This window comes from Salvelinus alpinus, chromosome 11 (assembly GCF_045679555.1).
Source record: "Salvelinus alpinus chromosome 11, SLU_Salpinus.1, whole genome shotgun sequence".
Classification (NCBI taxonomy): Eukaryota; Metazoa; Chordata; class Actinopteri; order Salmoniformes; family Salmonidae; genus Salvelinus; species Salvelinus alpinus.
In genome coordinates this window covers 64,783,475-64,806,494 of record NC_092096.1, presented here as the reverse complement: position 1 = coordinate 64,806,494, position 23,020 = coordinate 64,783,475, and the positions used below count along the sequence as shown (strand labels likewise).

Sequence of the window (23,020 nt, the reverse complement as noted above, 5' to 3'; positions counted from 1 at the left end):
CTGATGAAGACAGCTTGGTTATTAGACTATGTTACCCTGATGAAGACAGCTTGGTTATTAGACTATGTTACCCCGATGAAGACAGCTTGGTTATTAGACTATGTTACCCTGATGAAGACAGCTTGGTTATTAGACTATGTTACCCTGATGAAGACAGCTTGGTTATTAGACTATGTTACCCTGATGAAGACAGCTTGGTTATTAGACTATGTTACCTTGATGAAGACAGCTTGGTTATTAGACTATGTTACCCTGATGAAGACAGCTTGGTTATTAGACTATGTTACCTTGATGAAGACAGCTTGGTTATTAGACTATGTTACCTTGATGAAGACAGCTTGGTTATTAGACTATGTTACCCTGATGAAGACAGCTTGGTTATTAGACTATGTTACCTTGATGAAGACAGCTTGGTTATTAGACTATGTTACCTTGATGAAGACAGCTTGTCTGTCCAAACCTTGGTTATTAGGTTATTACATTATTGCATCTGGGCTCCTAGAGTGAGGCTCTCCTGTTCTTCTTCAAGCTACGTTACCTGCATTGGCAAATATCTTCAATCACTAACGTTAACATTAACAGGACTACAATGAAGAAAAATTACAAGTGATTGACTTTGAAATATGTCTTAATGAACAGCGAGGCAAGCTCACTAAATTGTACATTCAGTTTACACCCACTGGGTTTCACAAGATGACAGGCTGGTTTGCTCAGGAGTCCCTAAAACATGAAACAACATCAATTATAATTCATACAAATTTAAAATGTCGTATAGCAAGCTAAATGTATAGCTAGTTGGCTAATGTTAGCTAATCAGATAGTTTGTTAAATAGAGATTTTTGTAAATTAACTTTATTACCACAAAATATTCATAATAGTTGTTCTCGAGGGTGGGGTTGCTGTGGGATTATTTAAGATACTCTTTAAAGAGATAGGGTTTTAGATGTTTTCGGAAGATGGGCAGGGACTCTGCTGTCCTAGATTCAGGTGAAAGCTGGTTCCACCATTGGGGTGCCAGGACAGAGAAGAGCTTGGACAGGGCTGAGCGGCAGTTTGCCTCCCATAGGGGTGGGAGGACCAAGAGACCAGAGGTGGCAGAACGGAGTACTCGGGTTGGGGTGTAGGGTTTGAGCATGTCCTGAAGGTAGGGAGGTCAGTTCCTCTGAAGCACCATGGTCTTGTAGTGGATACGAGCTTCGACTGGAAGCCAGTGGAGTGTGCGGAGGAGCGGGGTGACATGGGAGAACTTGACATGGTGAGAGAGACAGTGAGATGGAATGGCACTTATAAGTCAATGACTTCAGGGCATCAACATTGACGTCCTTACAAATTGTAATTTGATGTTGCAGCAACACATGACTTCACATTCATGTCAGAGTTTATCTTCCATGTGCAGGGTGGGAATCAAAAGGTCTGAAACACAAATAATATTAAGAAATATTGGATTTAGAAGAATTTGTATGAGACTCTTTCCGAGAGACCCTATCCTCTTGGCAATCTCTTTCACATTGTCTCTCACTCTTGCTTTGTCTATGGTGATTCAGTATGACCTACCTTTAAAAGGAATTAGTTCTAGGGTTAATTTCCACGCAAGGTCAGAGACCAAAGCTCTCTGTAGTATTTGACCTTGAGGTTATAGGTCATAGGTCAAATGCATGTCAGATCATGCCAGGCATGACAGCACAGGTGTATCTGTGAGCCTGCATTGCTCTTGTGACAACCTTTCTGGAATGCACCAATGGGGAGGTTGTAAGACAGAGTCACCTCACATAACCTGAGTTGTAGTTTTTACGTTATACATTTTCCATTATAAATCTGATTGTGAAGGCCTCCCGAGTGGTGCAGTGGTCTAAGGCACTGCATCGCAGTGCTAGCTGTGCCAATAGAGTTTCTGGGTTCGAGTCCAGGCTCTGTCGCAGCCGGGCGCGACCGGGAGACCCATGGGGCGGCGCACAATTGGCCCAGTGTCATCCGGGTTAGGGGAGGATTTGGCCGGCAGGGATGTCCTTGTCCCATCGCGCATTAGTGACTCTTGTGGTGGGCCGGGCGCAATGCACGCTGACACGGTCGCCAGGTGTACAGAGTTTCCTCCGACACATTAGTGAGGCTGGCTTCCCGGGTTAAGCGGGCAATGTGTCAAGAAGCAGTGTGGCTTGGTTGGGTTGTGTTTCGGAGGACGCACAGCTCTCGTCCAAATCCCGAGTCCAAATGGGAGTTGCAGCGATGAGACAAGACTGTAACTACCAATTGGATACCACAAAATTGGGGAGAAAAAATGGGTAAAATATAAAAATAAATAAATCTGATTGTGATCATTTGTGTTGATCTGCATGATATCACAAGCTGAAGAGAAGCTCTTCATCCTCAGTTTCAGCAACTCTCTCTCTGCCATTTTTAAAATGTCTCTCTCTCTTTCTCTCTCTCTCTCTCTCTCTCTCTCTCTCTCTCTCTCTCTCTCTCTCTCTGCCATTTTGACATTCTGCCACTTGTCTCTATCCTTGCTGCTGCACATGCCAGCTTCTCTGGACTTTTCTGGCTCCGGCTGGCTCCCTGATGTCGATATGTTAGAATAAATCATTCCTAAATGTAGAGGATCTAAATCCTCTTTGAGGTTGCGATAGCCAACATCCCAAAGTCGAACGTGTTGTCTACCAGAAAAACACCCCTGAGGTGGTGGTAACCCGAGCATTCTAATCTCCCACCCCGCCAGCCACGCAGATGGACCCTGCCTGGAATGTTTCAGAGCACCATGGAATCCCTGTGGGTTAAGGGAACAGGCTATTTTTAGGCGGGGGAGCATGGGTCCTGGAAGAGGAATCCAAGATGGCCGCCCAACTGGACCACACTGACTGCTCACATACTGTAGCTGTCGACTAACCTAAGGAAAAATTCCTGTGTGTGTGTGTGTGTGTGTGTGTGTGTGGGGGACCTAGATGGCAGGGCCCCATGGTCTGTAGTGGTTCATAGCTCAGATTGTTCTCTGGCAGTGGGAGAGCGGCACTGTGGGTTTGTGTCGGTCAGCGGGGGAGCAGAGTGAGAGCAAGGTGATTGATGAGCAGGTCTTCTGTGGCCCAGGCCTACACTGCCTGAACATCTATTCGCTGGGCTCCGGAGAAAGAGAGGTAGAAAAAAAGGAGAGAGGGAGAGAAAGAGAGAGAGAGAGTTATGGGATGGACACACAGAGTGGAAGCTCTTCATAGCACATTGTATTCCTTGTGTGTCAAGAGCACTCCTTCAGTGGTTGAGTTCTCTTCAGAGTGTATCTGCTTTAGGCCTAACCTGCTACTGTACCACTGTACCCCTTACAAGAGATCCTGCCCCCTATAGGAACATCTGGTTAACAAATCATCTTGGACCCCTCCATCACCCCAAGCCTTATTTATTGTCCTGACAGGAAGTGAACGACACAGGATCCCCTCAACAGGTGCGTGCCAGGAGCAGTGCATGCTGGTCCGGCTGAGTGAGTGAGTGTGAGAGAGAGGGACAGAGACAGACCCCCATTTCCTCCAATAGAATAGTCTCGGCTGGACCATGGCTGTGCCACATGGTTACAATCAACTCAGGCCCTTTTGAAGTGCCCCAGACCATTTTATGAGGACACATGACTTCACTTCCCCCAAATTCTTGGCTTTATTGGAAGCAGCATACTCACATGCTGAACACTGGTAGCTTAAACTATACTAAGAAAGACTTCTGCTTCCCATTGACAAGCAGCAGGCTTCTAATATCTGTCAGATTGTTGGAATATCGTCATAGAGATGAATATCTTCGATATTTGGATAATATTTTATGCCTCCTGTTGTACTTTCATGTAAGAGATGGATACCTCCATAAAAATGCAATTGATCTGGAAATCTGGATTTGAATTTAAAGCAGATTTTAGGGTCACTCTGCTAGGCCATAACCTTATTCAAAGACAATGAATTTGGAACATGAAATATGAGAAACCTTGTGGGAGGGGAAAATCTCTCTGTTTCTTTGTAAATTCACGAGCACTTGTTTGTCTTAGACTACCTCACACACTCACCTCTCCCTGTTTTTTAACCGCTCTTCCGCTTACTCTATAAAACTGGGGGAAAAAATGTTTTTTACCTCACCAGATGCCCTTTAAACATTCCCAGAATCAGAATTCATTGCTCTACCTCCAAGTCTGGATCTTCCAGATACGACCGAGAGTCCCGAGACCTCCAAGGGTTAATAAACGATGTTGAAGGTGTATTTTACTGTCTTCAGTAGTCATTTACCATGTCCAGAGTTGGCTACCTACAGCCCACAGACAGAGCACTACAGGTTGTACAGTGCCTAACATGCCTTTGGCTGCGTCCCAATGGCACCCTAATCCCTATGTCATGCACTACGCACTACTTTGGACCAGAGCCCTATGGGACCTGGTCAAAAGTAGTGCACGACATAGGGATTAGGGTGCCATTTGGGACTAATGCTCCATCTAATTTGGGCCTAAGTAGATGCTAAACATGGACATTTCTCAAGTTCTCAACGGGAGTGTTAGCAGACGAAGAACGGAGAGGATAAACTCTTAAGTGAATGGGTGAATGAATGAATGGATGGATGGATGGACACTGAAGCTGAAACTGGTTCTTGGGTAAACACTAGTGCATTTGCTCTGCCTAGCTGAATGCCATTGTTTTGTTTGTCTTTGAATCCATTTTGACAAACTCTCCTTCTTTTCAACTCCAATTATGGTAACCATGGTGTCCAAAACAGAACCGGTTCGACGAACACAGACGTGTTTGGCAAGGAGAGAGAGAGACGGAGGGAAACAAAGCGGCACTATTTGTCTGATTAGTTGTCAGTATTAAAGGGGTGATGACGACGTGCATGGATAAGTATACGAGTGTTTTGCGTCATAATAAATGGAGAAGGGAGAGCTGCTGAAACAAGTACACCGATTGGTGTCTGTGTTTGTCACTGGAAGACAGGATTACTAATTGATGAGTTGTAGTTTTTACACGATACATTTTCCATTATAAATCTGATTGTGATCATTTGTGTTGATCTGCATGATATCACAAGCTGAAGTAGGCTGAAGAGAAGCTTCATCCTCAGCTTCAGCAACTCTCTCTCTCTCTCTCTCTCTCTCTCTCTCTCTCTCTCTCTCTGACACTTGATGTACTGATTATCTGGTCATATCTTTCCCACATACTGGGCATATTTAGAACAGTGCATACCATGTGCAGGCCTTCGAGCTGTTTGAAGATTCCAACATGTTTTTGTAATCAGTTTGTGTGCGTGCGAGTGTGTGCGTGTGCAAGTGTGTGTGTGTGTGTGTGTGTGTGTGTGTGTGTGTGTGTGTGTGTGTGTGTGTGTGTGTGTGTGTGTGTGTGTGTGTGTGTGTGTGTGTGTGTGTGTGTGTGTGTGTGTGTGTGCGTACGGGTGCATATGTATGAGTATGCAGATGTGCATTTGTTTTTTTATGAGTCATGAATGTTTTTAGTTTATGACTGAGCGTGTGTGTGTGTTTCTACACGTGACTCTCCAAATGCATGTGTGTGTGTGCATTTCTATGCACAGAACACAGCCATCTAACCTCTCTGTGTCTCTGTGTGTGTTTCAGTATTTCACCAGCAGGCTGTCAGCAGCCCTCTGGAGCAGGGGAAGCAGGGTGGCGGCAGCAGCTCTGTCCCCTGTCAGAACTGTGGCAAGGCCTGCAAGGGAGAGGTGCTGCGTGTGCAGAATAAACACTTCCACATCAAGTGCTTCGTCTGCAAAGGTACGTTCAACCTTGACCCCTGACCTCTTATTGTCTAGTCAATACATCTCACCAGATACAGGGACACAAAGGCTGCTGAATAGTTACTATGAGCAGTTCCACTAGCTACTGGATTTACTCTATGGCAATGGACACACACACACACACACACACACACACACACACACACACACACACACACACACACACACACACACACACACACACACACACACACACACACACACACACACACACACACACACACACACACTAGAGGTCGACCGATTAATCGGAATGGCCGATTAATTAGGGCCGATTTCAAGTTTTCATAACAATCGGAAATCTGTGTTTTTTTTTTACACCTTTATTTAACTAGGCAAGTCAGTTAAGAACACATTCTTATTTTCAATGACGGCCTAGGAAAAGGTGGGTTAACTGCCTTGTTCAGGGGCAGAACGACAGATTTTTACCTTGTCAGCTCGGGGATTCAATCTTGCAACCTTACAGTTAACTAGTCCAACGCTCTAACCACCTGCTTTACATTGCACTCCACGAGGAGCCTGCCTGTTACGCGAATGCAGTAAGAAGCCAAGGTAAGTTGCTAGCTAGCATTAAACTTATCTTATATAAAACAATCAATCAATCAATCATAATCACTAGTTAACTACACATGGTTGATGATATTACTAGTTTATCTAGCGTGTCCTGCGTTGCATATAATCGATGCAGTGCGCATTCGCGAAAAAGGACTGTCGTTGCTCCAACATGTACCTAACCATAAACATCAATGCCTTTCTTAAAATCAATAGACAAGTATATATTTTTAAACCTGCATATTTAGTTAATATTGCCTGCTAACATTCATTTATTTTAACTAGGGAAAATGTGTCACTTCTCTTGCAACAGAGTCAGGGTATATGCAGCAGTTTGGGCCGCCTGGCTCGTTGCGAACTGTGTGAAGACTATTTCTTCCTAACAAAGGCAGCCAACTTCGCCAAACGGGGGATGATTTAACAAAAACGCATTTGCGAAAAAAGCACAATCGTTGAACGACTGTACCTAACCATAAACATCAATGTCTTTCTTAAAATCATTACACAGAAGTATATATTTTTAAACCTGCATATTTAGCTAAAAGAAATCCAGGTTAGCAGGCAATATTAACCAGGTGAAATTGTGTCACTTCTCTTGCGTTCATTGCACGCAGAGTCAGGGTATATGCAACAGTTTGGGCCGCCTGGCTTGTTGCGAACTAATTTGCCAGAATTTTACGTAATTATGACATAACATTGAAGGTAGTGCAATGTAACAGCAATATTTAGACTTATGGATGCCACCCGTTAGATAAAATTCGGAACGGTTCCGTATTTCACTGAAAGAATAAACGTTTTGTTTTCGAGATGATAGTTTCCGGATTCGACCATATTAATGACCTACGGCTCGTATTTCTGTGTGTTATTATGTTATAATTAAGTCTATGATTTGATAGAGCAGTCTGACTGAGCGGTGGTGGGCACCAGCAGGCTCGTAAGCATTCATTCAAACAGCACTTTCGTGCGTTTGCCAGCATTATGACTTCAAGCCTATTAACTCCCGAGATTAGGCTGGTGTAACCGATGTGAAATGGCTAGCTAGTTAGCGGGGTGCGCGCTAATAGCGTTTCAAACGTCACTCGCTCTGAGACTTGGAGTAGTTGTTCCCCTTGCTCTGCATGGGTAACGCTGCTTCGAGGGTGGCTGTTGCCGATGTGTTCCTGGTTCAAGCCCAGGTAGGAGCGAGGAGAGGGACGGAAACTATACTGTTACACTGGCAATACTAAAGTGCCTATAAGAACATCCAATAGTCAAAGGTATATGAAATACAAATGGTAGAGAGAGAAATAGTCCTATAATTCCTATAATAACTACAACCTAAAACCTCTTACCTGGGAATATTGAAGACTCATGTTAAAAGGAACCACCAGCTTTCATATGTTCTCATGTTCTGAGCAAGGAACTTAAATGTTAGCTTTCTTACATGGCACATATTGCACTTTTACTTTCTTCTCCAACACTTTGTTTTTGCATTATTTATACCAAATTGAACATGTTTCATTATTTATTTGAGGCTAAATTGATTTTATTGATGTATTATATTAAGTTAAAATAAGTGTTCATTCAGTATTAATCGGTCGACCTCTAACACACACACACACACACACACACACACACACACACACACACACACACACACACACACACACACACACACACACACACACACACACACACACACACACACACACACACACACACACACACACACACACACACACACACACACACACACACACACACACACACACACACACACATGTGTGACACACAGATGTGTAACATGCTGTACAGGTCAGGTCATCTTGCTACCATATCTCCTTCACCAGAGCACTACCATAGGAAACAGGGCAGATAGGGCAGGTCAAAGCAATCATAGACCAGCAGGGTCTGGGCTTCCTGTTTTGTCTCTTTAGTGTGTGTGTGTGTGTGTGTGTGTGTGTGCGTGTGTGCGTGTGTGCGTGCGTGCGTGCGTGCGTGCGTGCGTGCGTGTGTGCGTGCGTGTGTGAGTGAGTGGCTGAAGAGCCGGTTGCTGTTATCTCATTTTCAGCCCATCCCCTCCCTCCTGCTGTTCTCCTCCTCTATCTGTCACCTCCATTGCACTCTGTAAGGCCACGGTCTTTCACTAGGGGCTTGTATGTTGTTATGAACACAGGCAGTGTTGCTAGGAAACGAGAAGGGTCGGGAAAATGTTGGACGCTTCCTGCATTTTATCGCGTTTATTCTTACATCAGTGTGTAACGCCACCGGACACCGCCCGGGCATTCATCCTCTCCTCTAGGAACGAGGGAGGAGAGAACAGGCATTCATCCTTTCCTCTAGGAATGAGGGAGGAGGGAACCACAGCATTCATCCTCTCCTCTAGAAACGAGGGAGGGGTGAACAGGGCATTCATCCTCTCCTCTAGGAACGAGGGAGGAGGGAACAGGGCATTCATCCTCTCCTCTAGGAACGAGGGAGGAGGGAACAGGGCATTCATCCTCTCCTCTAGGAACGAGGGAGGAGGGAACAGGGCATTCATCCTCTCCTCTAGGAACGAGGGAGGAGGGAACAGGGCATTCATCCTCTCCTCTAGGAACGAGGGAGGAGGGAACCACGGCATTCATCCTCTCCTCTAGGAACGAGGGAGGAGGGAACCACGGCATTCATCCTCTCCTCTAGGAACTAGGGAGGAGGGAACCACGGCATTCATCCTCTCCTCTAGGAATGAGGGAGGAGGGAACAGGGCGTTCATCCTCTCCTCTAGGAACGAGGGGGGAGGGAACAGGGCATTCATCCTCTCCTCTAGGAACGAGGGAGGAGGGAACCACGGCATTCATCCTCTCCTCTAGGAACGAGGGAGGAGGGAACAGGGCATTCATCCTCTCCTCTAGGAACGAGGGAGAAGGGAACAGGGCATTCATCCTCTCCTCTAGGAACGAGGGAGGAGGGAACCACGGCATTCATCCTCTCCTCTAGGAACTAGGGAGGAGGGAACCACGGCATTCATCCTCTCCTCTAGGAACGAGGGAGGAGGGAACAGGGCATTCATCCTCTCCTCTAGGAACGAGGGAGGAGGGAACCACGGCATTCATCCTCTCCTCTAGGAACTAGGGAGGAGGGAACAGGGCATTCATCCTCTCCTCTAGGAACGAGGGAGGAGGGAACAGGGCATTCATCCTCTCCTCTAGGAACGAGGGAGGAGGGAACAGGGCATTCATCCTCTCCTCTAGGAACGAGGGAGGAGGGAACAGGGCATTCATCCTCTCCTCTAGGAACGAGGGAGGAGGGAACAGGGCATTCATCCTCTCCTCTAGGAACGAGGGAGGAGGGAACAGGGCATTCATCCTCTCCTCTAGGAACGAGGGAGGAGGGAACAGGGCACCAGATGTCAGTTCAACATCTCGTTTGCATTAACATTTGGTTGAGTTGTCAACTAATGTGAATTCAATGTGGAAAACAATACTAAATTCCCTTACGTTGATGACTTTTTTCAAATCCAATCAGTTTCCCACGTTGATTCAACGTCATCATATTGACTTTTTTTGGTTGAAATGACTTGGAAATAATGTTGATTCAACAACCAGTTTTTGCCCAGTGGGATGTGAGTGACACTGTCTGAAGAGATGATCCTCTCCATGTTGAAGTGTTTATCCCTTTCTGAGTGGTTTTGTGATTCATAGGGAACCATTAAGTCTGTCCCAAGGGGCATTATGCTAAGTGTGATGATTATGCACTCACTAACGATTCTGACACTTGCACCAGCAGATTTGACATACTTTTCTTTGGGATTTGAATACAGTGTTTAATACTCCGCTACTTTTAATTTTGGTTTATGCCTGAAATACAGTATGTATTCATGTTTTATGTATTTGCCAATGTGGTTTCCAATAGGAAACACATGTCATGTTCCCCCAGGTCTGAGGAGTGTGAGGAGGTGGGTTAATTAGGAAGGGTGAGGAGTTGGGTTAATTAGGAAGTGTGAGGAGGTGGGTTAATTAGGAAGTGTGAGGAGGTGGGTTAATTAGGAAGTGTGAGGAGGTGGGTTAATTAGGAAGTGTGAGGAGGTGGGTTAATTAGGAAGTGTGAGGAGGTGGGTTAATTAGGAAGTGTGAGGAGGTGGGTTAATTAGGAAGTGTGGGGAGGTGGGTTAATTAGGAAGTGTGAGGAGGTGGGTTAATTAGGAAGTGTGAGGAGGTGGGTTAATTAGGAAGTGTGAGGAGGTGGGTTAATTAGGAAGTGTGGGGAGGTGGGTTAATTAGGAAGTGTGGGGAGGTGGGTTAATTAGGAAGTGTGAGGAGGTGGGTTAATTAGGAAGTGTGGGGAGGTGGGTTAATTAGGAAGTGTGAGGAGGTGGGTTAATTAGGAAGTGTGAGGAGGGGGGTTAATTAGGAAGTGTGGGGAGGTGGGTTAATTAGGAAGTGTGGGGAGGTGGGTTAATTAGGAAGTGTGAGGAGGTGGGTTAATTAGGAAGTGTGAGGAGGTGGGTTAATTAGGAAGTGTGGGGAGGTGGGTTAATTAGGAAGTGTGAGGAGGTGGGTTAATTAGGAAGTGTGGGGAGGTGGGTTAATTAGGAAGTGTGAGGAGGTGGGTTAATTAGGAAGTGTGAGGAGGGGGGTTAATTAGGAAGTGTGAGGAGGTGGGTTAATTAGGAAGTGTGAGGCTAGTTTGAACAAAATGTCAGGCATTTATACGAGGCTATTAATACCCCTTAGACTCAACACTGACAGGGAGAGGCACCGAGGGGGTCTTTCCACACTCTAACACCTAACCCAACCCCCTAGAGTCTCTATAGGGTATACAGGGACGGAACCTACCTCACCCACCCCCCTTAACAGGAACTCTTATTTTGCCCTTCCCAGAATTCCACAGCAGGAATGCAATCCAGAAATTCAATTTCCATCTAGTTGTCCGATTTATACTGCCAGAATTCGTCATGTATCATAAGGGATGATGGGGGCCCATTTTGACCAAACACTTCCAGATGTGGAGTGACTGGACTACAGACCTTGAGGTAAAAGTTACTCCGAAGTCCAGATCTAGGAATACAGTAGATGACCCTACCTCCAATCCATTAGATGGATAAAACGATATCTGAAATTGTGTCAGTCAGTAGTCAGAAACAACTTCCTACCTCAGGCGCCAGTCTTAGGCCGACAGCGACAGGGTTGGCTGTATCATAAAACCATCAGACCTTCCTCGTGATCTGGAAGAGAATCAACCATATCAAGTACAACCTCTTCTTATCACCAATTAGAGCGAGTATGGGTGTTAGCCAGACGGCTAACGGTGCCAGTTCTGAAGGGGAAACCATAAGCGTTTCGCTAGCTAGTTGTAATTAGCGCAATGCTGCACAGGGGTATTCATTTAATGTAACCCCCTCAGTGGCTCTCGTCGTCTGATAGCATCAGCGCTAACATAAAACAGAGCCTCAGATATAGCCCTATGCTATTTAATCATGCTGCTTTCCGCTAACTAATTAACGATTATGCTCGGAATGCTATCAAGTGTTGCTAATTAGCAACATGCTATGGAAGTGTTTTTGTTGATGTTTGACCTCCATAGTGTCCACTTATGTCTGAATTTCTGACACCAGATGAATTAGTTAGTTAGTGAATTAAGCACAGTATGTTCAAAATGAAAGTTTTCTGGAAGAACATTGAGCAGATGTTTACCCCTGGCCTGTTTTTGCACTCATGGAGGATGATAACATCACAAAAGCATTTTCACACAAGAGAGAATTGACTACTGCCAGCAAAACTGTGGACACACCCAATCTCACTATACAAGCTAACAGGCATAGAAACTTCATACACACAGATGGAAAGATGCATAGAGTATATGCTGCAAGATAAAGGGGAACAACTGTTAGCGATATCAGCTATCAGTGTCATTATTAACCTATCAAAATAGGTTCCTTCATAGAAGTGTTGGGGTTGGACAGTAAATATTCACTAATAACCATGTGCCGGGGTCTATTTGACAGTCTGGGGGCCTTGAGGGGGGTGGGGTGGGGGGGGGGGACAATAGCAGCTGTTTTAGATGTTCTCAACGGGGTGTTGTCTCTTGGCCTCTCTCTGTTCTCTCGTTCTTGGACCAGAACCTTCGTAGCTCGGGGGCTTTTTTTCGTCACTCAGGGATGGGATAGTGACCTCACCCCACGCACACACATACCACCAACGCCCACCCCTGTAGCCCAGGAGCAGCTCCATGGTCTAGGGGTCTAGTGTATGTTCCATACGGGTCCATGTGGACCAGAGTTAGATTGGAATGGAATTTAGTCATAGCTAGGGATAGTACAGTAGATATGGCTGTTGGGTAGGGCCAGGATATAGCTAAGGATAGTACAGTAGATATGGCTGTTGGGTAGGACAGGATATAGCTAGGATAGGGATAGTACAGTAGATATGGCTGTTGGGTAGGACAGGATATAGCTAGGATAGGGATAGTACACTAGATATGGCTGTTGGGTAGGGCCAGGATATAGCTAGGATAGTACAGTAGATATGGCTGTTGGGTAGGACAGGATATAGCTAGGATAGTACAGTAGATATGGCTGTTGGGTAGGACAGGATATAGCTAGGATAGGGATAGTACAGTAGATATGGCTGTTGGGTAGGACAGGATATAGCTAGGATAGTACAGTAGATATGGCTGTTGGGTAGGACAGGATATAGCTAGGATAGTACAGTAGATATGGCTGTTGGGTAGGACAGGATATAGCTAGGATAGGGATAGTACAGTAGATATGGCTGTTGGGTAGGACAGGATATAGCTAGGATAGGGATAGTACAGTAGATATGGCTGTTGGGTAGGGACAGGATATAGATAGGATAGGGATAGTACAGTAGATATGGCTGTTGGGTAGGACAGGATATATCTAGGATAGGGATAGTACAGTAGATATGGCTGTTGGGTAGGACAGGATATAGCTAGGATAGGGATAGTACACTAGATATGGCTGTTGGGTAGGACAGGATATAGCTATCTGCTTTTCCCTGGTCAGGACAAATTAGGAACCCTAATCCCCCATGTTGTAGACACGCTCCAGGTTCTCTCCTGTCCTGTGTCAGGGTCTGTGAATGGAGAGAATGTAATAGAAAACATTGGATATTTAGATGTAGACTTGTGTAATGGCCAGCTTGCCTACATTGTCTTATTAGAAGTCTGCTAGCAATTATGATCTGTTTCTCATATGAAAATGATCGACCGTGGACCCAATTATCAACCGTATACTCTCCACCCCACTCCTTTAGGCGTCCAAATCAATGCCAGCTGGCATTCTATTCTGTCAATGACCTACATGTACTGTATGATCAATCTTAAGACTACCCAGACACACATACTGTAAAATACACAGGGCGTTTTACAGGGGCCTGCCGACAAGGTCACACGCGCATAGCGGCCTACACTTTGCACACAGCACATATATATTTCATAGCAGCAGCGTATATGACTCTGTACTGGTGTAGATAGCCCTGTATATTGCTGGTCTTTAATTCTATTTTTAGGTCTTTTTCTTAAAACTGCATTGTTGGTTTAGAGCTTGTAAGTAAGCGTTTCACTGTAAGGTCTACACCTGTCGTATTCGGCGCGTGTGACAAATACATTTTGATTTTATTTGTATATAGGGTCACTTGGCGTCTGGAAGACTGAATAGGCTTAACCAGAGGTCTGGGCTGGCTGCTGCGCCCATTATAATTCTCCACTGCAGGATCAGAATAGGGAATTAGATTAGTCCCAAAGGACATCTAAATGACATGCTAATTGAATGTCAATATGTCACGCAGCATCCTGTGGTCTGGTGCTGTTCATCTGTCTGAAAGGTTCATTTGGGTGTACAGACGCAGGCGTGCTCGTAATAGGACTCTCCAACCATGGGATTGTATGCACACACCCCGTCTGAGTCTTTAATTGACGTGGTGCTCAGGTGTGTGTGTGTGTGTTATTCAGGTGTGTGTGTGTGTGTGTGTGTGTGTGTGTGTGTGTGTGTGTGTGTGTGTGTTATTCAGGTGTGTGTGTCTGTGTGTATTAATAGTTGTAGAGGACTCAGACATATTCACAAAACATCTCAGAGTAGCAGTCCTGATCTAGGATCAGTTTGACTTTTAGATCATAATGAATCAGATGATATGGACAGGGGGGGGACCTGATTCTAGATCATCTTTGTGATTACAGGCCCTGATATGGACAAGTATAGGATTAAACTAGTTGGAGGTTGAAGAACATGTCAAAGTGTTTCATCCTGTCAGTCCTGTGTTATTCCACGTTCACTGCTAAATAGTAAATGAATGTTACCCAAACTATCTGCAGTGACTCTATCTAGCACTGACCCTACGCACTAGACTATATATACACACCATATACACACTCACCCAGTACATTGACACTCACACACACATTCACATACACATATGCACACACACACATACAGTGGGGAGAACAAGTATTTGATACACTGACAATTTTGCAGGTTTTCCTACTTACAAAGCATGTAGAGGTCTGTAATTTTTATCATAGGTACACTTCAACTGTGAGAGAAGGAATCTAAAACAAAAATCCAGAAAATCACATTGTATGATTTTTAAGTAATTAATTTGCATTTTATTGCATGACATAAGTATTTGATACATCAGAAAAGCAGAACTGAATATTTGGTACAGAAACCTTAGTTTGCAATTACAGAGATCATACGTTTCCTGTAGTTCTTGACCAGGTTTGCACACACTGCAGCAGGGATTTTGGCCCACTCCTCCATACAGACCTTCTCCAGATCCTTCAGGTTTCGGGGCTGTCGCTGGGCAATACGGACTTTCGGCTCCCTCCAAAGATTTTCTATTGGGTTCAGGTCTGGAGACTGGCTAGGCCACTCCAGGACCTTGAGATGCTTCTTACGGAGCCACTCCTTAGTTGCCCTGGCTGTGTGTTTCGGGTCGTTGTCATGCTGGAAGACCCAGCCACGACCCATCTTCAATGCTCTTACTGAGGGAAGGAGGTTGTTGGTCAAGATCTCGCGATACATGGCCCCGTCCATCCTCCCCTCAATACGGTGCAGTCGTCCTGTCCCCTTTGCAGAAAAGCATCCCCAAAGAATGATGTTTCCACCTCCATGCTTCACGGTTGGGATGGTGTTCTTGGGGTTGTACTCATCCTTCTATTCCTCCAAACACGGCGAGTGGAGTTTAGAGCAAAAAGCTCTATTTTTGTCTCATCAGACCACATGACCTTCTCCCATTCCTCCTCTGGATCATCCAGATGGTCATTGGCAAACTTCAGACGGGCCTGGACATGCGCTGGCTTGAGCAGGGGGACCTTGCGTGCACTGCAGGATTTTAATCCATGACGGCGTAGTGTGTTACTAATGGTTTTCTTTGAGACTGTGGTCCCAGCTCTCTTCAGGTCATTGACCAGGTCCTGCCGTGTAGTTCTGGGCTGATCCCTCACATTCCTCATGATCATTGATGCCCCACGAGGTGAGATCTTGCATGGAGCCCCAGACCGAGGGTGATTGACCGTCATCTTGAACTTCTTCCATTTTCTAATAATTGTGCCAACAGTTGTTGCCTTCTCACCAAGCTGCTTGGCTATTGTCCTGTAGCCCATCCCAGCCTTGTACAGGTCTACAATTTATCCCTGATGTCCTTACACAGCTCTCTGGTCTTGGCCATTGTGGAGAGGTTGGAGTCTGTTTGATTGAGTGTGTGGACAGGTGTCTTTTATACAGGTAACGAGTTCAAACAGGTGCAGTTAATACAGGTAATGAGTGGAGAACAGGAGGGCTTCTTAAAGAAAAACTAACAGGTCTGTGAGAGCCGGAATTCTTACTGGTTGGTAGGTGATCAAATACTTATGTCATGCAATAAAATGCAAATTTCATGCAATAAAATGCAGACAGGAAGATCACGTCAGTAACTCAACCCACTCAAGTGACGCACCCCTCCTAGGGACGGCATGAAAGAGCACCAGCAAGCCAGTGACTCAGCCCCTGTAACAGGGTTAGAGGCAGAGAATCCCAGTGGAGAGAGGGGAACCGGCCTGGCAGAGACAGCAAGGGCAAATGATAAAAATGACAGACCTCTACATGCTTTGTAAGTAGGAAAACCTGCAAAATCGGCAGTGTATCAAATACTTGTTCTCCCCACTGTACATACACACACGCATGCATACCGACACAACACAAACACACATACATACACACACACACCCTGCCTTCATGTACATATCTACCTCAAATACCTCTTACATCTGCACATTGATCTGGTACTGGTACTCCCTGTATATAGCTCCACATTGATCTGGTACTGGTACTCCCTGTATATAAATCTCAGCAAAAAAAGGAAATGTCCTCTCACTGTCAACTGCGTTTATTTTCAGCAAACTTAACAAGTGCAAATATTTGTATGAACATAAGATTCAACAACTGAGACATAAACTGAACAAGTTCCACAGACATGTGACTAACAGAAATTGAATAATGTGTCCCTGAACAAAGAGGGGGGGTCAAAATCAAAAGTAACAGTTAGTATCTGGTGTGGCCACCAGCTGCATTAAGTACTGCAGTACATCTCTTCCTCATGGACTGCACCAGATTTGCCTGTTCCAGCTGTGAGATGTTACCCCACTCTTCCACAAAGGCACCTGCAAGTTCCCGTACATTTCTGGGGGGAATGGCCCTAGCCCTCACCCTCTGATCCAACAGGTACCAGACGTGCTCAATTGGATTGAGATCCGGGCTCTTCCCTGGCCATGGCAGAACACTGACATTCCTGTCTTGCAGGAAATCACACACAGAACGAGCAGTATGGCTGGTGGCGTTGTCATGCTGGAGGGTCATGTCAGGATGAGCCTGAAGGAAGGGTACCACATGAGGGAGGAGGATGTCTTCCCTGTAACGCACAGCGTTGAGATTGCCTGCAATGACAACAATCTCAGTCCGATGATGCTGTGACACACCGCCCCAGACCATGACGGACCCTCCACCTCCAAATCGATCCCGCTCCAGAGTACAGGCCTCGGTGTAACGCTCATTCCTTCGACGATAAACGTGAATCCGACCATCACCCCTGGTGAGACAAAAACGTGACTCGTCAGTGAAGAGCACTTTTTGCCAGTACAGTCTGGTCCTGCGACGGTGGGTTTATACCCATAGGCGACGTTGTTGCCGGTGATGTCTGGTGAGGATCTGCCTTACAACAGGCCTACAAGCCCTCAGTCCAGCCTCTCTCAGCCTATTGCGGACAGTCTGAGCACTGATGGAGGGATTGTGCGTTCCTGGTGTAACTTGGGCAGTTGTTGTTGCCATCCTGTACCTGTCCTGCAGGTGTGATGTTCGGATGTACCGATCCTGTGCAAGTGTTGTTACACGTGGTCTGCCACTGTGAAGACAATCAGCTGTCCCTCCTGTCTCCCTGTAGCGCTGTCTTAGGCGTCTCACAGTACGGACATTGCAATTTATTGCCCTGGCCAGATCTGCAGTCCTCATGCCTCCTTGCAGTCTGCCTAAGGCACGTTCACGCAGATGAGCAGGGACCCTGGGCATCTTTCTTTTGGTGTTTTTCAGAGTCTGTAGAAAGGCCTCTTTAGTGTCCTAAGTTTTCATAACTGTGACCTTAATTGCCTACCGTCTATAAGCTGTTAGTGTCTTAACAACCGTTCCACAGGTGCATGTTCATTAATTGTTTATGGTTCATTGAACAAGCATGGGAAACCGTGTTTAAACCCTTTACAATGAAGATCTGTGAAGTCATTTGGATTTTTACGAATCATCTTTGAAAGACAGGGTCCTGAAAAAGTGACGTTTCTTTTTTTGCTGAGTTTAGCTCCATTCTTGTGTATTGTATTTTATTCCTCTTGTGTTCCTATTTTCGTCGGGAAGGACTCGTAAGTCTACACCAGTTGTATTCGGTGCATGTGACAAATATCATTTGATTTGATTTGATCTCCCTTTTGAATGACCTTAAAGCAACAGAGAATCATCGTCAATCAGTCAGCCCATAGACATGATACAATAGAGAGAGAGAGAGGGTTCTTAGGTCTTCTCTCAGCAGGAAATGGAACAATTAGCTGGAGAAAAGCCTCTGCTCAATGGCTTATTATGTTCTTATTCTTATTCTTATTTTATTATTACTATTATTGTATTATTATTGTCTGTGTAGTGTGTATAAACCCGGTATGGTTCTTGAGTCTATGTTATTGTATTTGTCATTCCAGCAGCAGGTAGCTACTTCCTACAGACAACAGTACAGGCGACCTAATCTACTGAAACATAATAGTACTTGGCTTTCTTCTCTCAACCATTACGCACCCTCATGTACTCACCACCCCTTTCCGCCACACTCAAGAGTTCAAAGGGTCAGAGGCCTTTGCAATTTCCACCAAGTATGCTCCACTCCATAAGTCAACGCCCCTTGCAGAGTAATTATACTAAACATATCGTAATACACGTGGTTGAGTGTGACATGGTTTTGACATGGTTTTGGACACACCCACTGTCGTCCCGGGTAGGGTATGGTAGGGTACACACTTAGAAAAAAGGGTTCCAATAGGGTTCTTTGGCTGTCCCCATAGGATAACCCTTTTTGGTTCCGGGTAGAACTCTTGTGGGTTCCATGTAGAACGCTCTGTTGAAAGGGTTCTACATGGAACTCAAAAGGGTTCCACTTGGAACCAAAAAGGGTTCTTCAATGGGTTCTCCTATGGGGACAGCCGAAGAACCCTTTTAAGTTCTAAATGGAAAAAGGTGCTAGGAGTGTAGGGTAGGGAGTGGTAGTCTCATTTTTGGGAGACGGGAGTCATTGAAAGTATTTCTGGGAGACAGGAGACATTGAAAGTATTTCTGGGAGACAGGAGACATTGGAAGTATTTCTGGGAGACAGGAGACATTGAAAGTATTTCTGGGAGACAGGAGACATTGAAAGTATTTCTGGGAGACAGGAGACATTGAAAGTATTTCTGGGAGACAGGAGACATTGAAAGTATTTCTGGAAGACAGGAGACATTGAAAGTATTTCTGGGAGACAGGAGACATTGAAAGTATTTCTGGGAGACAGGAGACATTGAAAGTATTTCTGGGAGACAGGAGTCATTGAAAGTATTTTTGGGAGACAGGAGACATTGAAAGTATTTCTGGGAGACATTGAAAGTATTTCTGGGAGACAGGAGTCATTGAAAGTATTTCTGGGAGACAGGAGACATTGAAAGTATTTCTGGGAGACAGGAGACATTGAAAGTATTTCTGGGAGACAGGAGACATTGAAAGTATTTCTGGGAGACAGGAGTCATTGAAAGTATTTCTGGGAGACAGGAGACATTGAAAGTATTTCTGGGAGACAGGAGACATTGAAAGTATTTCTGGGAGACAGGAGACATTGAAAGTATTTCTGGGAGACGGGAGACATTGAAAGTATTTCTGGGAGACGGGAGACATTGAAAGTATTTTTTGGAGACAGGAGACATTGAAAGTATTTTTGTTGGGCTTGAGTAGTATTTCAGTTCTTTTGTGTGTTTCATCAACTTTGATTGAAAAAGGTATCCTATGCTTGAAAGCAGGCTGTTCTTCGTTTGTCGTCTCTTCCCCCAGTGAGTTGTGCTCTTTGACAGCCTTATGGTGCGTACAGGGATAACAGACCCCAACAACACTTGATTTGATTGGATCTGATTCCGTAAGTGCAGCGGCAGGCAAGAGAGCGAGTGGTGAATTATTTTCAAGCTGCTTTGACACATCCAAAATGAACTAGGTATGAGGGATATATGAAGGAGAGATGAGGGGAAGAGACCTTGACAATTAGTGGAGATGAGGGGAGAACACAAGCCACATCTTTTGTCTGTTTTGTACTGAACGCTGGTGATGATGTGATGGTAAACTGGGTTGAGTTACGTAATGCACTCAACTCATCACGCCCAGAAAAGAACTAGAGCCGAGTTCCCCAACGGGTCGCCGGTTGGACATAAAAGACGGCAATAACACCAGCAAATCCGCTCCAAGTGATTTTAATTTGGGAAATCTGTTTCAATGTATTCCCACGCATAATAGAGAGATAGATACAGTATATATGATCGTATACAAACGTAAGCAAGGTTTGACATTTTTATGTTTTAGTCATATTATATCTGTTTGGGCTTCTTGCAGTCAATTAGCAAATGATTTGTAATTATGTTCCAGCCCCCTGACCATCCATCCGCTCATGAAAGAAATCGGCCCGCGGCTGAATCTAGTTGATGATCCTTGAACTACAGCATTTAGAACCGTCCTAGAACCGTTCTTTCTCTCCTCTCTTCATTATCTCTTCTCTCTCCTCTCTTCATTATTGTTTGTCTCCTCTCTTCATTATCTCTTGTCTCCTCTTCATTATCTCTTCTCTCCTCTCTTCATGATCTCTTCTCTCCTCTCTTCATTATCTCTTCTCTCTCCTCTCTTCATTATTGTTTGTCTCCTCTCTTCATTATCTCTTCATCAGCTCTTCTCTCCTCTCTTCATCAGCTCTTCTCTCCTCCCTTCATTATCTCGTCTCTCCTCTTCATGATCTCTTCTCTTCATGATCTCTTCTCTCCTCTTCATTATCTCTCCTCTTCATTATCTCATCTCTTCATGATCTCTTTTCTCCTCTCTTCATTATCTCTTCTATCATTTCTTCATTATCTCTCCTCGCTTCATTATCTATTGTCTACTCTCTTCATGATCTCTTCTCTTCTCTCTTCATTAGCTCTTCTCTTCTCTCTTCATTATCTCTTCTCTTCTCTCTTCATTATCTCTTTTCTCCTCACTTCATGATCTCTTCTCTCCTCTCTTCATGATCTCTTCTCTCTCCTCTCTTCATGATCTCTTCTCTCTCCTCTCTTCATGATCTCTTCTCTCTCCTCTCTTCATTATCTATTCTCTGTCCTCTCCATCAACTTTTCTCTCCTCTTCATCAGCTCTTCTCTCTCCTCTCTTCATTAACTATTCTATCCTCTTCATCAGTTCTTCTCTCTCTTCTCTTCATTAACTCTTCTCTCCTCTTCATCAGCTCTTCTCTCTCTTCTCTTCATGATCTTTTCTCTCCTCTCTTCGTGATCTCTTCTCTCCTCTCTTCATGATCTCTTCTCTCTCCTCTCTTCATGATCTCTTCTCTCTCCTATCTTCATTATCTCTTCTCTCTCCTCTCTTCATTATCTCTTCTCTCCTCTTCATTAGCTCTTCTCTCCTCTCTTCATTATCTCTTCTCTCTTCATGAACTCTTCTCTCCGCTCTTCATTATATCTTCTCTCCTCTCTTCATTATGTCTTCTCTCCTCTTCATCAGTTCTTCTCTTTCTTTTCATTAACTCTTCTCTCCTTTTCATCAACTCTTCTCTCCTCTTCTCTCCTCTTCATTATCTCTTCTCTCTCCTCTCTTCATCAGCTCTTCTCTCTCCTCTCTTCGTTAACTCGTCTCTCCTCTTCTTCAGCTCTTCTCTCTCCTCTCTTCATTAACTCTTCTCTCCTCTCTTCATTATCTCTTCTCTGTCCTCTCTTCATTATCTCTTCTCTCCTCTTCATCAGCTCTTCTCTCTCCTCTCTTCATTAACTCTTCTCTCCTTTTCATCAACTCTTCTCTCCTCGTCATTATCTCTTCTCTCTCCTCTCTTCATTAACTCTTCTCTCCTCTTCATCAGCTCTTCTCTCTCCTCTCTTCGTGATCTCTTCTCTCCTCTCTTCATGATCTCTTCTCTCTCCTCTCTTCATGATCTCTTCTCTCTCCTATCTTCATTATCTCTTCTCTCTCCTCTCTTCATTAACTCTTCTCTCCTCTTCATCAGCTCTTCTCTCTCCTCTCTTCATTATCTCTTCTCTCTCCTCTCTTCATTATCTCTTCTCTCTCCTCTCTTCATTAACTCTTCTCCCCTCTTCATCAGCTCTTCTCTCTCCTCTCTTCATTAACTCTTCTCTCCTCTTCATTAACTCTTCTCTCCTCTTCATTATCTCTTCTCTCTCCTCTCTTCATCAGCTCTTCTCTCTCCTCTCTTCGTTAACTCGTCTCTCCTCTTCTTCAGCTCTTCTCTCTCCTCTATTCATTAACTCTTCTCTCCTCTCTTCATTATCTCTTCTCTGTCCTCTCTTCATTATCTCTTCTCTCCTCTTCATCAGCTCTTCTCTCTCCTCTCTTCATTAACTCTTCTCTCCTTTTCATCAACTCTTCTCTCCTCGTCATTATCTCTTCTCTCTCCTCTCTTCATTAACTCTTCTCTCCTCTTCATCAGCTCTTCTCTCTCCTCTCTTCATTATCTCTTCTCTCTCCTCTCTTCATTAACTCTTCTCTCCTCTTCATCAGCTCTTCTCTCTCCTCTCTTCGTGATCTCTTCTCTCCTCTCTTCATGATCTCTTCTCTCTCCTCTCTTCATGATCTCTTCTCTCTCCTATCTTCATTATCTCTTCTCTCTCCTCTCTTCATTAACTCTTCTCTCCTCTTCATCAGCTCTTCTCTCTCCTCTCTTCATTATCTCTTCTCTCTCCTCTCTTCATTATCTCTTCTCTCTCCTCTCTTCATTAACTCTTCTCCCCTCTTCATCAGCTCTTCTCTCTCCTCTCTTCATTAACTCTTCTCTCCTCTTCATTAACTCTTCTCTCCTCTTCATTATCTCTTCTCTCTCCTCTCTTCATCAGCTCTTCTCTCTCCTCTCTTCGTTAACTCGTCTCTCCTCTTCTTCAGCTCTTCTCTCTCCTCTCTTCATTAACTCTTCTCTCCTCTCTTCATTATCTCTTCTCTGTCCTCTCTTCA

At 44.8% G+C, this 23,020-nt stretch overlaps 1 protein-coding gene across 1 annotated transcript in view; it reads left to right on the top strand.

The window, feature by feature from the left end:
• Window positions 1-23,020, top strand: part of LOC139534667 (actin-binding LIM protein 2-like) — a 93,313-nt gene that overhangs the window by 11,849 nt on the left and 58,444 nt on the right. The window contains exon 2 of the mRNA XM_071333985.1: window positions 5,576-5,731. Within this exon, the coding sequence (XP_071190086.1) occupies window positions 5,576-5,731 (156 nt within the window). The remainder of the gene's footprint in view (window positions 1-5,575; window positions 5,732-23,020) is intronic.